Source organism: Pollicipes pollicipes, unplaced genomic scaffold (assembly GCF_011947565.3).
Source record: "Pollicipes pollicipes isolate AB1234 unplaced genomic scaffold, Ppol_2.1 Scaffold_4295;HRSCAF=5057_pilon_pilon_pilon, whole genome shotgun sequence".
Lineage (NCBI taxonomy): Eukaryota > Metazoa > Arthropoda > Thecostraca > Pollicipedomorpha > Pollicipedidae > Pollicipes > Pollicipes pollicipes.
Window position 1 is genome coordinate 15,573,080 of NW_023596461.1, and position 17,887 is coordinate 15,590,966.

A 17,887-nucleotide genomic window follows, 5' to 3' on the forward strand; every position below is an offset into this window, starting at 1 on the left:
CCGGAGCTCTGGACCGTGCGCTCTGGCGGAAGGCACCGGTTGCACCGGAGCTCTGGACGGTGCGCTCAGACTGGAGACACCAGTCACACCAGAGCTTTGGGCCTTGCGCGTGGCGGGAGGTGTCAGTTACACCGGAGCTCTGGACCGTCCGCTCCGGCTGGAGGCTCCAGTTGCACCGGAGCTCTGGACCGGCCGGCGGACGAGAGCGGCGGCAGCGAATGGCCGGGCTTGACTGGCCAGTCAGGTCAATCAGTCTGCAGCCAGTCCGAGGGCGCCCACCATGCTGCGAGATCGAGTTCAGGTCCCGGCAATACGGCTGATGTGGAAAGATATGTACCTCTCTTTGTGGATAATGAAGCATGAAATTGGCAATGCATACAGCGAGATTGGCATAGGAATCGCCAGACAACGCTGTATGAAGTCATTTGTAGTGAGAGAATAAGATCGGAACCTGCCCTCAGTTTTTCACGACATGCCTCAATGCACACAACTGACAGGAAACTTACGAAAACAACGCAGTACGAAAGCTACATAACAGTTGCAGGCCATAACTTATCGTGTGCATGCCGTGAAACCCATTTGTACTTAAAACTATCATATACATGAAAATGAGTTGTAAAATAGTTGCAGTAAACAACATTATTTCAAATTTTAACGGACAATCTAAACCATATTTTACCTGCATAAAAATATCGGAAACGAATTTGATAGCCAGCCCGCAAAAAGGTTCCGGTCGCTTGTCATAAGATACTTTAAGCTGAAATTTTCAACCTGTTACACATTTGCTTCATCTTCCACGATATGCGCACCACCATTACGGGCACGCAGAGTTTGCCTTGACCCTACGTCTGGTGCGTTTATTCCCTCACTAGTCGCGTGTCTACCTTATCGGAGGGCAGATGGCTGTTCTGACGGCGCGTCCCAGCGCTCTATGACAACGTGTCTCTGTTGTCCCCGGCGGCACGTCCCGGCGCTCTATGACAACGTGTCTCTGTTGTCCCTGGCGGCACGTCCCGGCGCTCTATGACAACGTGTCTCTGTTGTCCCTGACGTCGCGTCCCGGCGCTCTATGACAACGTGTCTCTGTTGTCCCTGACGTCGCGTCCCGGCGCTCTATGACAACGTGTCTCTGTTGTCCCTGGCGGCACGTCCCGGCGCTCCATGACAACGTGTCTCTGTTGTCCCTGGCGGCACGTCCCGGTGCTCTATGACAACGTCTCTGTTGTCTCTGACGGCACGTCCCGGTGCTCTATGACAACGTGTCTCTGTTGTCCCTGGCGGCACGTCCCGGCGCTCTATGACAACGTGTCTCTGTTGTCCCTGGCGGCACGTCCCGGCGCTCTATGACAACGTGTCCCTGTTGTCTCTGACGACACGTCCCGCGCCACATGACAACATGTCTCTGTTGTCCCTGGCGGCACATATATGTCCCTCGTGGTGGCCCGTCTGTTCTCTGTGGCGGAGTTTCTGTGTCAGGCATGAAGGGACCCCTCTGCTTTCTGACGGCGTGTGCCTATTCATCCCAACTCTGTTCTCTCACACAGTTATTCTTTGTCTGACAGCACGTAACTCTACTCGATACAGGAAACAAAGGTCTTCAGCTCCCGTTTTGCGGCATTATGAGTTAGGAGCTCTGAATTTCAGTTATCGATCTTCATTTTACCGGGGGAAATAAGCGGTGGAGTCATCCCACTTCACATTTCACTCGTGGCCATAAATCCAGCTTGAAACGTTGAGTGCTGTCGATATAACCAATGCTTGCACTCCAAAGTTGCCTTATCAGTACGTTCTGGCATATTTAGGATTGATATCTTAGCATAAGAACTCATATACACATACTCAGTATCGTACGCTGTACCCACATCGTTACATTCTGCACTCATGTCACGCAACCGCGCATCCTGACGTCGGGCGTTTGTGTCGTCTGCCGACGCGCATTCCCGCTCTCTAACACCGCCTGCGTGCCGCTGCCTCAGGTGGTTACTCGATCGTCGGTGCCGCCGCGCTAGCCGGCTCCGTCACGCACACCATCTCTACCTCAGTAATCGTGTTCGAACTCACCGGTCAGATCACCCACATCCTCCCAGTCATGGTGAGAGCACGCTCGCGTTGTCCAGGTCTTGGTAAAAGCATGCCCACATCGTCCAAGTATTGGTGAGAGCACGTCCACATCATTCAGGCCTTGATGAGGGTACATCGACGTCATCTAAGCCCAGGTGAGAGCACACCGACATAATCTATGTTTTCGTTAGAGCACACCCACATGTCATAGGTCTTGATGATAGCTCGCCTACATCATCTAGATTTTAGTGAGAACACGCACATCCTGCCATTCATGGTAAGAAGGCGCTTTGGCATTGTCAGTCTTGGTGATGCTCCGCCTGAACATCACGCATACTATGGCAAAATGTACATATCTCGTCAGACCAGGTGAGGGCACACTCGTCAAATGAAGCGCATCTTGTTGATGTCAGATTATGCCCATTTTACCGCCAGTCATGATGACAGCACGCACAGCCCGCAGTACTGGTAAGCTAGTGCTACTTCAGACGTGCCTAGTGTAGCGGCGGTGCATACAATGACCGATGTTTTGCCGTCCATAGCGGAAACGCGGTGCACAACTGCACGAGCTTCTGTTTTGGCCGTCGCCTCGTTAGGTGGGTGGGTGCCACCCCGAAACGGCATGTCTGATGTCACAATAACAAAGCGATAAGAGATAGCGTCGTAGCCTTTGGCTTAGCCGGCGTGTTGCGTGTTGTTTTTCGCAAATAAATGGCCCCACGTCATGTTGAGCCGCTGAGCTACGACGTGGTCGCCGAAACTGTGCTTCTCAGGATCGCTCAGAGCAGACTCGAATGATTATTTTAATGATGAAGATCACCCAGCTGATCAGCCATCACCAGTGGTTTCGATGATCACTACTAATCTTACCGCTACCGCTACTGCTACTGCTACTGCTGACTGCTAATCTTACGATATACAGGCGACGTTGACAGGCCATTGATTTAAGTGTACCGAAACAGACTTATTTATTGGCTAGTGACCACCTATAACCTTTCAGGTCGTTCGTGACTGGCTAAAAACCTTGTGATGGTTGTCAGGGACGGAACAAGGTCACCAAGTCTGATAACTATGGATAAGCATTTATGGTCCTAGGCCCTAGACGATTATGCACTGAATGTTATCCAGAGTGTAATTTTGTGCATGGTTGTCAAAAAAGTACCAATTTGTAAGCGGGGGAGGCTGCATCATTTTTTTCGCCACTGAAATGTGTATGAGAGGAAAAGCACAAGTTGAGCTCAACTAGCGAGGCCGGAATAGCTGGATTCCCTTGACACTAAGCGTCTTACCTTATTTCGTTTCGCGGCTCTAGCTCAATTTGTACGAAATGACAAGATCCCCCTCCCCTCTCTCCCTCGGCAACGACGCGAGCGAAAATAGGTCCCGTCCGGCGAGGGCTATGGACTGGACTGCAAGTTTACAGAAGTGCACATCCGAGTTTACGGCTGACAGGGGCGTGCTGCTTCCGTGCACTCTGAGGAACCACTGAAAGGGAGTAATCTGGCCGATGTGGCTGCGGAATGCTGCACCCTCAACAGGCGCGTCCGTCTGATATTCCGTTCCAAGCTGGTGAGGCGCGCGTTGATATCTGCAGCCGGTATAATGAAGGATGAATACTGGAGCCTATAGCGTCATTGGAGCATGGGGAAGATAATCAGGGATGCGTTGCCCGGGTCTACTTCTTTGCTGTTCAGGTCTTTTTGCCTTGTCTTTATTGGTCGATGGCTCATACTTTCCTGACAAATCTGTCGTGAAACGGCACCGCGGCCGGCCAAAGTGACCCGGCACTCTATTGAACCGGACACGCGACCACGTGTTGCAGCTGCCGGCTCTTTAGGGTAGCTGACACATGACACCTGAGCCCCTCATGTCCTTGATTCAAACAAGGAAAGCCTTGAGCTCCTGGCTGTTCGGCATTGTGAGCTCAGAGTTCTTGTGATGGCTGTTATCGACCTGTCATATACGTGGAGATATTGGTGGAACCACGGTACCAGGCAATTATTGGATATGTTTCAATAGTCAACGTTTGATGCTGTGCTTGCAATCACTGGTGATTATAGCACAATCATAAGCATTTGTTGAACATGAACCACAGCTTGAGACGCCGAGTGTTGACAATGCAATCAATGTTTGTTTGATAGCGTCGTTAAACCAGTATTCCCTGGCTTCTTGGCGGTCTAAAATTGTCAGCATCAAAACTCGCACACCTGACCCTGGATCACTGATGACGCTGCAGGCGAGCTGACTCATGATACCTAATGTCGTCTCGTGTTCTAATGCGTTCTCGTCACGCGCCTGCCGTCCATGACCCCCCCCCCCCCCCTCTTGGGCCTATAGGGCACCAAATATCGTGGCAAAGGTCACCACAATTTCATTTTGGTCAACATAACCTTTATTTCCGGGACACATCGAAGCTCAGGGGCACCACAAACGCCGCCAATATTCAAGTTCAACTCAAACCTAGCAAATAATTAAACCACAAGCAACAAAGTTGCCTAAAATTGGTGGGCCATTCCGGCAGCAGATATTTTACCGATTAAAAAACAGGAATCTGAAAATAGAGGGACCGAGATTCAAGGACTTCTTTATGAGGTGGGGGGGGGGGGGGGGGCTGGGCCTATAAGTTCCAGTACATGCTGTCAGTTGACATATGGCACCGTACCTACATATCGGCCACCGACAACCGGAACACTGGACCCCCCGCCGTCCGCGTCTGGCGGGAACCGTCTGTGCTGGCGTCGCACTTCTGACGGACAGGTGTGGCTCTGCCTGCCGGGCCGACGCCGACGCCGACGCCCCGCTGCCACTCAGGGCGACAGAAGGCGGGCCCGCGCGCTGTTTTGAGAGCGGCGCTTGTGACGCGGAAGAGTCACTTGTTTCCGGCCGGGCGGGTAGGGATGCCGGCGCGCCTGATGTATTAGATGCCCGCGGCGACGGGACGGGCGCGGCCGGTGCGGTCGTGAGTGGCGCGCGCAGGACAGCCGATCGCCGACCGCGGCGGGTACCGCGGAGCAGGGCTCGGGACAGAGCCTGGTGGCTGACGGCTCGGGACAGAGCCCGGCGGGCTGATGGTTCGGGACAGCCCGGTGCTGCTCGACCCGCCGCCAGGCCAGCGGTCCGCTGGCGCGACAAACTGCACGGTTAGCGGATCGACCGGCCCGGCAGCGGTGGCTTCATCCCGTGCCTTTTAACAATTTTTTTTTTGGGGGGATGACCTTAAGCCGTGTTGATGGGACGAAGCGCACGTGCTGTCTGAATGAACAGCAGAGTGGAAGAGTGAATGTGCTATCTCACGTTCTTCCGCCTCATTCCTTTTTTAAGACTTCAGAAGATAACTGAGCTTCTTCCGGCCCATGGGGATGAAGGTCATTTCAAAGGGAACATTAATCATAATGTCCCACCTCAGTGGCCTTCCAGAGCATTTATCATTTTCATACAAGACAGCGGCTCACTAGAATCTGGTCCCCTTTCCGGGTTTCGTGACGGAATAAATGAGGTCGGCCATTTGCGCATATGACCCCACTTAATGTGAATAACGGGGTCCATAAAAATCAGGTAGTGCGGAGACGTGACACATAACGATTACAAATGAGGATGCATGAAACATATTTCGGCGTCAGTCTCTGCTGGACTGAGCTGCATTACGTTCATTTGCAGGTCATTTTTAGCAACGCTTTGCCCAGGCTCGATGATTGGCATCAGGCTTGTAGCTATGTGGAGACGTGGCTCCGCTCAATACGCGCCACACACTGCATGTCCTGTGGCACCCTTGCGTGAGGGGCAGCCCAGAAGTGGCTGTGCTGTGACCTGCGTGCGAGGAGCGGTTGCCGAGCGGTACAACCTAGCCCGCCGGGTTATGAGGGCAATAGCGGGCCGGTTATTACCGGTTATTACCGGCAGTGCTCGTTGTGGTCATATCTGAGGTCCTACGTCCGGGATGGACCGTTTCAGAGCTGTGTGCCCAAGGACAGCGAAGTGGCAGGCCTAATGCTCAGACCACCGGGTCGTGGACTGTACAGTGGACTGCTTTGTGGACAGCGCAGTGGACTGTGCTGTGGACCATGCGGTAGGCGGTGTGATTTACCGCGCGGCAGACTGTTTTTTTTTGTTGTTGCGTTGTTGACTAGTGGACTGCGCAGTGGACGATGCGTTGGCCCATGCGATGCACTGCGGTGGACTGTGCGGTGAGCTGTGCGGTGGACCGTACGGTGGAGTGTGCAGTAGACTGTGCAGTGAACGGTGCGGTGGACCATGCGATGGACCGTGCGGTGGACTGTGCGGTGGACCGTGCAGTAGACCGCGCTGCGGATCGTGCGGTGGACCATGCGGTGGACCGTGCGGTAGACTGTGCGGTGGCATGCGCGGTGGACTGTGGGGCGGGCTGTGCAGTAGACCATGCGGTGGACCGTGCAGTAGACCATGCGGTGGACCGTGCAGTAGACCGCGCTGTGGATTGTGCGGTGGACCGCGCGGTGGGCTGTGCAGTGAGTCGCACGGCTGGCTGTGGTGGTGCTCGGCCTGCTAGACCGCAGCGTCGAACAGAGTACGGCTCTCTCTGCCGGGGCACAGGGGCTGATTGGGTCCACGCGCTATTCAGCCACGTCCGCACCATGGACGGGAGCTCGGCATGATGACATTGTCCAGCGCGATGCTTGTATGCATGATTAATTAAACCGCCGCTGCGCATCTGGAGGCCGGCTGTTGTGTGCGTTCAGCATATAATTTGCCTATATATTTTGGTAATGCCTGTGGCATTTGGCTACTGCATGCATTTGTGCGTTGGAGCCAAATGGCTGGATTGCATGAAAACGTTCAAATCGGATACGCATTTCACTCCATAAAAGGCTAACCTTGCCTGGAAACAATTTTCTGAGAAACATCAACCATGGCTTCTAAAGAGCGCTAAATGATTCCCGAGTGGCAAACATCCAACATTGGTTTTAAGTTGCACAATGTTTCATAGGTCTAAATTAGTGCGAACTTTTTGGCGTTTTTGTGAACCCGTATATCAACCTGAAGCTGAGAACACCAGCAGTTTAAACACACGCCATGTGGAATGGCGCCAACCCACAGAGGGATGCAACGAGCATAAACGGCACTTGACCGCGACTTAACCTTGTCCATGGTGCATGACTGTGAAACTTATGATTAAAGTTGTATTAACGGACAGTTAAAAAACCTGCATGAAAACATCGAGTACTTTTTGGTAACTTGCCCCCTTTGTTCTAATGATGCATACAGTAATTTAGATGGTTCAATAAGTAGCACTTTGATTGAATCGTTAATGCTAATCATAACAGCTGTACGGTTCCAGAAGAGTCTCGCTCAACGCAATCTCGCAATGGCTGGCGTTCGTTGAAAGCAGCTTTTGCCTTTTGAATGGTAGGACTCACTAGTTCTGCAAAACCATCACTGCAAGTACATAAATAGAGGCTTCCGTCGGCTGGGCAACCGGAAGCGCACGCAGACCGAACGGGATATTTCACAAGTTACCCCCCAGGCTCCTGAAAAACCTGGGTACGGTCCTGTCCGATGCCGCACAGTGGTGAAGGGGCGCACGTAGTCAGGTCTGGTAGCGGCAGTGGTATCGCCCAGTGGTTTGAGGCACATGCAGCCATGTCTGGTATGGGCAGTGATACTGCCTAGTGGTTTAGAGGGCACACGCAGTCATGTCTGGCAGCGGCAGTTGGGGTCACCCCAGTGAGAAGAGGGGTGCATGGGCAATCTGACAAATAACAATGAATGTAACAAAAAGCAAACTTCTTTTGCAATTCCGATATGCTATAAAGTAGTGTTATGCCTGTTCATGTAGTTCATCAAGCAGCGTTGTCTATCAATTGAATTTAGCACGTCATTTGGTGAATGAAACAAAATAAGAGGTGCATCAGGAACAGGGTTTAGTGTGATTAGAGAATATTTTGGTAACATAAGAAGCGCTCCACATTATGAACATCCCGAACTGCTACCAAGCCAAACTGACGTCACGTCAACTGCTGCACGCAGCATTTGTGCCGCTCTTTTCGGTGTTTGGGGGTCTCAGCGTTTACAAAATATGCAGCCATATTTCTGAGATGAGAGATCACCTTGATTATTTGTGAGAATGTTTGCAGTCAGGTTTACGGAAGAAGCACTGAAAACATTGTATGAATTTAGTAACAGTAAACACGATTTAAAACTGTCTGACGCTTTTAAAACGCCAATTATGTTAAAAAGCACTCTAAAAAAAAACAGTAGTCACATCACATCAATACCAATACAAGCCATTGGTACACACTACCAGTGATCACACGCATTTTGAGCCCCCGATTCACACTTTTTGTCAAATAAGTGTGATCTCACATTTGCACAGCTCGCGGGACTATGAAATTGCAGGTTTTCTCACAATTTCCACACTGATCGTCAAGTCACAACCCGGACTTCGTAACTCCCCTTCAAAACAAAGTCTTAACGGGGTTTCATGGTAATGCAGCTCAAGAGGTTCTTCTTGTAAAACACAATTTTTTGTTCAAGATTTTAAATTTGCCGTATCATATATGTGAAATGCTTGGAAAAATGTATATATATATATATATATATATACGTATATAATTACTGTAATGTTTCCCTAATTCATAATGCCCTGCTAACCCACAACCCGTGCAAGGTTATGTGCTCCGGTAACGTAAGGCGCCAACCGAGCTGTCTGTAAATGATACGTTAGTAGAGAAAAAAAACGCCAGCAGAAGAAAAAAGGCAGACTTGCCGTCGCGTATTATTTTTATAACTTCTGGGAAGTGCCCATTGTTTGGGTGCTGTACTTTTTTTGCAGATAGTGGCGTTTGTTTTTATAACATTGACCGTGTGGTCTAGAAATAAGGAAAAATGACCCGTTCACAACGAGTGTCGCAAAACCCGAAGTTGCTCACGCTTGTGTTCGCGATACGCATTCAGCAGTAAAATCTTACTGACAACCAATCATCTTCCTCGGACTGTACCACATGTGGCAGCATCATCGCCTCTGCGAATGCATCAGCGTCCATGCTGTTTTGAACCATAAACGAAAAACAGCCTGTAATATCACGGGGATCCAGCGACGTTTCTATGGCGTCATTAATCAGAAGACGATTTTGAAGTTGGGTGTAAATAAGCCTTTTCGTACTTTGCGGGCGTGTAACTCAAGAACCCAGAGCTTTTTGGGTCTCAAAAAGAGCATATCCGTGAACTGCATGTAAAACGTCCTCAAGATGGCTATTTCAATTAAAAACGCCATGCAAATGTGGAACATTTCCTTTAACATTTCACCAGCATGCAGTAGCGTTACCAAAATGCATGACTAAATCCGTTGAGAACAGCCAGCGGGATTGAGATTTATGACACATTTGCGCCCGGACAAAAGCGTTCTGTGCCGTCGTTACCGAACATATTGATGACCTGCCACACATCTAACATTATCCCATGAGATTCCTGTGAAATTGTTAGGACGTGCATATGTCCCGACCCTTTTTTCCTTCCTTGTGTAATAAATTTGTTAGCGTTTCATTGGTGTGCGTATATGTGGTTGCGATTTTAATGCGGCTGAGTCAGAGCATCTCTCGATACAAAGTAGTGTGCACGGTTCTGTATACGAAGAGTAAAGGGGCAGACAAATATGGATCTGATTATGATCTCCTGCCCCGAAAAAAATGCACATAGTTATGCCCTCGCATATGTTGCATGCAGACCAGGATCATCAGGAGCATCTAACCTCGGGAGATAGCACTTCACTTTGCGCAAACCCTGAATTCGCGGAATGCTTGCGTGGCGTAAAATGGCGTTGCCATGTTCTCTATCTAATTGGTTTCACTCCGCTGTGCCTACTATTACCGTTGTGTACTGTAATTTTTCAACTCCGCTGGGTATTCCCTTTATTCCGGCATAAGATCCTGGCACGGCAGAGGTCAGGCAAACTTCTTCTAACTAAATGCACTCTTAATCCTAAAATATGTCAGGCTGGTGATCACCTGTCAGGAAACATTTAGCGCATCCTCAAGAAGGCATTATATAAGGTCAGGACGTGATTAGATATTTGGTCAGGCCCCTGACGTGAGTTTATCAGTGTCATGTCTTATATCCCGTTTTTCCTCCTCTTACACTGCCTTCAGTTTCCTTTCTTCTTTAGGTCAATTTTTGATATAATTTATGGTCTGATGGGGCCGCCCGCAGGGCTATGCAAATAGCACACGATAACATAACCTTCGGGGGCCATCTGAGTTTTGCCTGTCAGCGTCGAACCAGATTGAGTTGTCACGGCCATTACTGACCAGTAGATCAGCATACCCGAGACATTTCCAAGACCATGAGTTCTGTGTGACGTGTGATTTAAAAGCGCAGAAGGATCATGGCGGATAGGGTGGCCGGACCTTTATATGGCATGATTCTGTCCGAGCCTGGGCCTGACTTCATTTTAACCCTTAATCACTGCCAGCATGGTACAGGTCAGAAGTGCACGAACATGCTCCTCCGTTTCATGCCAATTTTAAGCTCTTACGGCTATTACTACGTTAGCTCTGAATCTCTTCCAAAATTATGCAACAACACTCTTTGGGAGGCGAAAGACTCAAGATGATGTCCGGTTAAAGCTGAAACATGGTCATAGTATCCAGATAGCGGCTATGACGAATGGTGTCAAGACCCTAAGTTATAGCAGGTTATGGGCAAGCTTCATCCCGGGTCATCCATGCATTCATGCATATAACTCTCCTAACGTTAGTGGAAAAGTATACGCCACGTCTACGTCGAGTCATGCTCACCTCGTGGGATGAAAGCCACAAGCAATGTTGACAGAAGTCAAAACCGCGAACATATTCCCCAGCTGTTGGACACTGCATTACATTTATCATGTCCGCTAAGCTCAAGTTGGCTTGTTGGGTCTGTGTATTTATATATCATCCCATTGTTTAGCTTCAAGACACTCATGAAAAGGTTGTGTTTCTATAAGAATTGTCAGTCAGTGGGGTGTTCGCCCTGGTGGGTCATAAGTTTGGTTGATTTTGTATTGTATAGTTATATAGATACTATAGTTATATATGTATGCATATATATATATATATATATATATATATATATATATATATATATATATATATATATATATATATATATATGTATAACTCTCTCTTCTTCTCTCTCTCTCTCTCTCTCTCTCCTTCTCTCTCTCTCTCTCTTCTCTCCTCTCTCTCTCTCTCTCTCTTCTCTCTCTCTCTCTCTCTCTCTCTCCTCTCTCTCTCTCCTCTCTCTCTCTCCTCTCTCTCTCTCTCTCTCTCTCTCTCTCTCTTCCTTCTCTCTCTCTCTCTCTCTCTCTCTCTCTTCCCTCTTCTCTTCTTCTCTCTCCTCTCTCTCTCTCTCTCTCTCTCTCTCTCTTCTCTCTTCTCTCCTCTCTCTCTCTCTCTCTCTCTCTCTCTCTCTCTCTCTCTCTCTCTCTCTCTCTCTCTCTCTCTCTCTCTCTCTTCTCTCTCGCTCTCTCTCTCCTTTCTCTCTCTCTTTCTCTTCTCTCTCTCCTCTCTCTCTCTCTCTCTCTCTCTCTCTCTCTCTTCTCTCTCTCTCTCTCTCTCTCTCTCTCTCTCTCTCTCTCTCTCCTCTCTCTCTCTCTCCTCTCTCTCTCTCTCTCTCTCTCTCTCTCTCTCTCTCTCTCTCTCTTCTCTCTCTCTCTCTCTCTCTCTCTCTCTCTCTCTCTCTCTCGCTTCTCTCTCTCTCTCTCTCTCTCTCTCTCTCTCTCTCTCTCTCTCTCTCTCTCTCTCTCTCTCTCTCTCTCTCTCTCTCTCTCTCTCCTCTCTCTCTCTTCTATCTCTCTCTCTCTCTCTCTCTCTCTCTCTCTCTCTCTCTTCTTCTCTATCGTCCCGAAAGCACATCCAAAAAATATTATGCGCAACACTTTGCGAAAGCCTGTTAAAGCGCTGATCTACCATGTACTCAGGACCTACGAAAATTACAAACGGACAGGCAAGGTCTGTACGTCATGTGGTTATAGGATGGAGACGGGCATGATTGTGCGGATAGAGAGTCGATACGAAACAGCCGCGGTCATATCGCGGTGCAGTGCTACTAGCGCCACCACCGGTGACGGCCGGAACTAAAGAAATTGTTATTGTTCATGGAATAAAAAATGAAGCAATGACTTACGCAGGGCTGTGCACCCTTAAAAAATTCACAAATAAAATGTTCTGTCACGTTATTTAGTTCAAGTATGCATACAAATGTGGTAAGCTGGAAATTTATGGCTTAAATGACGTGCAGTAACCCAAATAAACACGCGCCCGGGTGGGGGTCAAATTGACCCCCCCCGGAAGGTTTTCCAGAATGATTTCCGAACGGCGCGGCCTAGCCGCGCCAAATTTTGCACAGCTGTACACAATGGAGTAGCGGACCGTTTGGCAGTAAAATTTAGATCCACCTGGTAAGGTCGCTGACCCATGGCAGGTCAAAGCCAGGCGATGGTTTCAGCGAAGACAATTTCTAGGGAATCCCTCAATCTGATCCATCAACGGAGTGTTAGACGAGCCATACATCGCTGAGATGCTTTCTTAGGCAGGACAAAAGTTAAATGAGCAAATCACATTGACATAAGGTTAGGTATGAAGATCACACCTAGGACAAAACCAATTTGTTTTGTTACTCTAGAGCTTGCTGTATGGGATGGTTTCTGGTGCTCATTTCGAGTTAACTGATAGCAGCGACCGCATTATGCATCTTCCATGGACATCTTGAGGTCATAATAGGTCCTTGACCCAAAATGACTCGGTCAACATTTTGTTTTAGGAACATTCTGCCCAGCGTAATCTTTGTCGCTTAGTCATATGCAAAACTCAAAGCAATCGTATGATTTTGGCCACCTTGACATTCAAAAGGTGGAACAAGGTCACTGACCTTGAATGAGAATGTGGACCTTTTGCGTAGCAACGGTTATCTAGATTCTGCGAGCACTTTGGAGACCAACCTGGAACTTGACATTGTTTGACCTTTTTACACAAGTGTCATGACCTAGGAACCTGAAACTTTGAGCTAAGTGATTTCACGTACAGGTCAACACGCCCGGTAAATTTGGTGTCTAGCTTTCTTAGCTTCCGAGATCTCAGGGGACGGCGTCGAATTGACCCCCTCCCCCTCCCCACCCGAGCGAGGGGTATCTAGGCTGCCAACCGTGCGCGTGTTAACCAGCATGATGCAATAAAATGATCAAATCAATAAAGATACAAGAACGAGAAAAAATGCGCAACTGGAATACGATACAGAATAAAATAAGTTTCCTGCGCGTCTAATTTGATAGGAGCAGAGTGTTGGATTAGTCTGCTTTTTGAGTGATCAGTTCGCCAAGCGGCCAGCATATTATTATGCTGTTTTGCTTGAAAGTGTCAAGCATTGCAGAAAGGGACGTTAGACTGTTAAAGCCCCACCAAAATGAAACAAAGCATTTGTACCAAACGTACAAAAAGCCTTCACAAACCTGCTTTTGGGGCCCATATCTTTTTCATCGGGATTCAGTATCGTGGCAGGTATTGTACAGCACAAGCCAAAAACATTTCTGATGTCCGAATGGAGCTGATAATGATAAAAACCGCCACTTAAAGAGCAAAACGCGTTCGTTTGAGACATATTAACATGCGGAGAGCAAGCATGCGGAGAGGCGCAGTTAAACAGCGAACGACAGAACCACTGCAGGATGTGGCAGTCAAATAGAGACAGAACTGCGTTGGTGGCAGTGCCCTTCCTCGCCATTCGCCAATGTATGTAGATGCATGTAGATGTATGTAGATGTATCGCCAATGTAGGCGTTCGGTGGCCACGTTTTTTCAGTCATGTCAGCAGCGACGTGGTGTTATTCAACCGCCTGGTTTTCTGCGTTGCAGATCGCAGTGCTCATAGCGAACGCCATATCGCAGCTGTTGCAGCCATCCATATACGACAGCATCATCCAGATCAAGAAGCTGCCGTACCTGCCGGACATACTTACGTCCACAAGTCAGTCCTGGCGGCACGCCCCTGTTGGTCGCCGGTGTTTTCGGGCCGTTCATTCCTTGGACTGCCGTGTTTGAAATATGAACTGATGTACTGCGTTTCTTATGTGCTTTTTAATACTGGTTTAAGCCCACGAAATACGGGTTGTGTGTGCTGCGGCCACGTTAAGCACCTCAAGAACGGAGCTGGAATTAACCCCTGCTGAGCTGTGGCTTGCAGTCGTAAATTTCACTGAGCCATTGGATCCCACGTCACACCACCATTGCGCCTGTCTTCTGGAGCGCCAACAGCCCAGCTGCGGGTGCGAGAAACAGAGCTGTACTCGCGTGCGCGAATAGATCTCCGTTTTCCGGGACTCTGGCAGTTTTTTTCATTTCCTCGGAGCTTCTGGCAAGAAGGTGTTTTAATGCTGTAATATCGAATCATGTGGAATCGCATTCTTCCAAAGCCATGGCAGGTATTCCCGGATGCATGTGATCCAATGTGACGCGAACATGCATTCGGCTGATCATCGGTAGACTTAGGTTTAGTTGCATTATTTCACTTTGTTAAAAAGTCACTATCATGATATGGACGAAAAAATTGCCGACTAAAATGATCGTGCTTAATTAGAGATGAAATGTTATCAGAGAGTCTTCCTCAGAAATTGTGACTTGTGCGAGAAAAAGAAAAAGGGAATGTTCTAATTGAAGATAAGAAGTAAGCATCAGCTATGATGAAATAAGAACACTTGTACTTGTAATGCTCCTTATGAAAAAGAGTGCTCTAGAGATACATTTTCTCTGTTAGTAATATGTTTCTTATTGTGTCATTGTGTGATAACGACGTCTTACCTGTGCAACATTGATTGGAAGGCAATCGACAGCCGTTATATCTGGAAATCGTACTCCTGAACGCCAGATATGAATGGCCGACAATCATATTTATTTTAGCCCTGATCGTCGCATGGGCTAATAGAATGGCAGGATTTGAATGACGTTACTATGACGTCATGGATATCGGATGACTTGAAATAGTATCCCCGAAATCATATGCGCATCTTCGCGGGCGTATAGCTCAGAAACTAGAGAGGCTTAGGTCATAAAGGCAGGGCTGTGAACTGCACCGAATGATCTTCAAGATGACATCTCAGTTAAAAACCCCATACAAACGTGGAACACTCCCTTAAACCATCGATTGCTTCAAACAGTGCCCCAGTACGCCGGTGTGCGGTGGTCCTGCAAACTGCGTCGCGCTGGGGCAGCCAGTGGCTCGGTGACCTCGACCGTCCGGAGCCGGTCGTTCCGGCCGTGTCGTCGCCGCCGTCGGCCCCCGCGGTCGTCGTCGGGCGGTTGGCGTCGGGGCGGGGCGACCACTCGTGCGACCAAATTGGAAGAAGTAGGTCACGCGATCATTCGCTGAGCAACGGAGCGCCGCGGCGCGCTCCTGAAGAGAAATTGCTCTATTTAAGACGCGCTATGACCGGTGTCATGTAAAATTGAAAACGTGACAAATGAGTGGTTCGGTCCTACGCCCTTTCGCGACTGATAATTTATTGGCAGTAATGTTGCTCGTGTGAAAGTCGAGTTCTGCTCGTTTAATTCATGTTTTGGCTAATGCGAAACCTATGTTCAGGGCTGAATATGGGGCCGGAGCTCTAGTGACGAGGTGCGAATGTGTGTATCAATAACGTCACCAAGGGAATATGGCTCAGGCTTTGTCTGTAAACCACATTATATGTCATGGGCATTACTGGCCGATACGCCATGCACTATTCGCTCCGCTTGAAAACACTTATGCACGCATGTTTGGCGCAAAATAGGCTTGAATCAATATACATATTCCGTATGTTTCGAGGGAACTGAGGATGTGAGTAATTTTACCCCGCAGGCTGAACCCACATAGAGTTTTACAGCCCTTAGACTTTCCCAAACAGTTCAAAAACATAAGTTTGCAACACTTGGAGCAAGTTTGCTTATCAAACCACTAACAGGATTAGTATAGGAAACAGCATAAAGATGAGGAGAACTTGCGTCCTAACATATGCAGTCATCACCATCTAAAGATGCCGCCGCGGCGTGATGACCGAAGTTGGTAGCAAGCTTCTGGGCGTGTTTTCATGCCGCCGTCGTCCTCTGGCTGCAGACGCCTACTCCATCTACGTGGAGGACATCATGGTGCGGGAGGTGCAGTACATCTGGCACGGCATCAGCCACCGACAGCTGCGGCAGGTGCTGCGAGAAAACAAGAAGCTCTCCAGCGTGCCGCTGGTCGACTCTCATGGTGAGTGACGTCACGTGGTCATGTGATAGTGTAGTTAGCATTTTGGGAAACCCCACCACGAAGGTACTTGTTCCTCTGGACCGTATCATACAGTGCACCTCACAGTGACAGTAGTGTTCGGTTTCTCAACTGTCGCATCTATGCCATCTGCGGTCTATGAATTTCCCGCGTTGCGTCATGCTGGCGAGTGCGCGGTTACCATGCAGACATTCTCAGAACCCGAAACGAAATGGGCTGATCGCATTGCCCAGTTGTGTTATGATGGTAAGGATCACCAACCCAATTTTCAGTGCTGTGTGGCAGTTGTCCAGTTGTACTACATGATCAGGCCTCCCAGGCTTTGTCAGGTCGGCAGCAAGGTGCGGGTAGGTAAAAGAGCGTAAAGTTGGTGCTTCTTGTGCGCAAACATCTGACGACTGCGAAATCCGCTGCGGATTCTGCAGCAGTCAACATAGTGTCAACGTGCCTTACGACCGTGGTGCTGAGTCTGGTGTAAGGCTGTACTCCACCGGCATGCTGTCGGTCGGGACTGTTGTCAGAAGGCACCGGGACTGGTGCCAGATTGGGTCTGGACGGGTTTGGTGTCAGCCAGTGTCAGAACGGGAATGTGATAGTTGTGCGCTGACGGGCCTGATGCCAGACTGTGTCCGACTGGGACTTGTGACAGTCTGTTGCGGGGGTGCTCAGGATATACACTGAGCGGACGGGGCCCGGCCGGGACCGGTGACTGGTCTGTGTCGAGCGACTGTGGTGTCGGCGGGGCGGGACCGGTGATGTCTGCGTCGAGCCGACTGTGTGCCGGGGGGACCGGTGACTGTCTGTGTCGAGCCGACTGTGGTGTCCGGCCGGGACCGGTGACTCTGCGTCGAGCCGACTGTGTGCCCGGCGGGGACCGGTGACTGTCTGTGTCGAGCCGACTGTGTCCGGCCGGGACCGGTGACTGTCTGTGTCGAGCCGACTGTGTGCCCGGCCGGGACCGGTGACTGTGTCTGTGTCGAGCCAGCAGCGGTGTCCGGGTGGCGACCGCCGGCTCGCGTCCCAGTCCGGACCGAAGGCAGGTCTTGCCTCGGGTACTGCAGTTCACGCCCCACGCTTTCCACGCTCACACTCTTTTTCCTCACTTCAGCCTGTGACACTGTTTCCCCTGAATTGCTGTCGGGCTAACAGAAGCCCTGTAAGCCAGGCATCCCAGTAACTCACAAGCTGGCATATTTAATCAGCTAGAGCCCAACGGCTTATGTATGTGTGTTGACGCTGCGGTGCTCGTTTGGGCTTCGTGGCATTCAGCTCTCTAACATGCTTCTTTCTGGTAAGTCACAAAAGACAGCTGCGAGCATGCGGCTAAGTGACTGAATTAAAAGGTTATTGATAAACATGAGTGCTGAGCAAGGACGCAGGAAAGGGGGGGGGGGGGAGGTCGCCCCCTCTTCCCTGAACTTGAAAGCTGGGGGCGGTACCCTCTCACATCCTGGAGGGGCGTGGGAAAGGTCTATTTTGGTTTGATAAGAGTCCTTTTTGAACCGTAAATGAATTATCTAATCCTATAAAAAGTATATTCTGAGCTGTCAATGTCTTATTCTGACGTGTTAAGAGG

The 17,887-nt window shown here is 49.5% G+C and overlaps 1 protein-coding gene across 1 annotated transcript in view; it reads left to right on the forward strand.

Annotated features, from left to right (window-relative positions):
* Window positions 1-17,887, forward strand: part of LOC119097211 (uncharacterized) — a 71,794-nt gene that overhangs the window by 30,463 nt on the left and 23,444 nt on the right. The window contains exons 11-13 of the mRNA XM_037220265.1: window positions 1,977-2,092; window positions 13,923-14,034; window positions 16,156-16,293. Coding sequence (XP_037076160.1) covers window positions 1,977-2,092; window positions 13,923-14,034; window positions 16,156-16,293 — 366 coding nt within the window. The remainder of the gene's footprint in view (window positions 1-1,976; window positions 2,093-13,922; window positions 14,035-16,155; window positions 16,294-17,887) is intronic.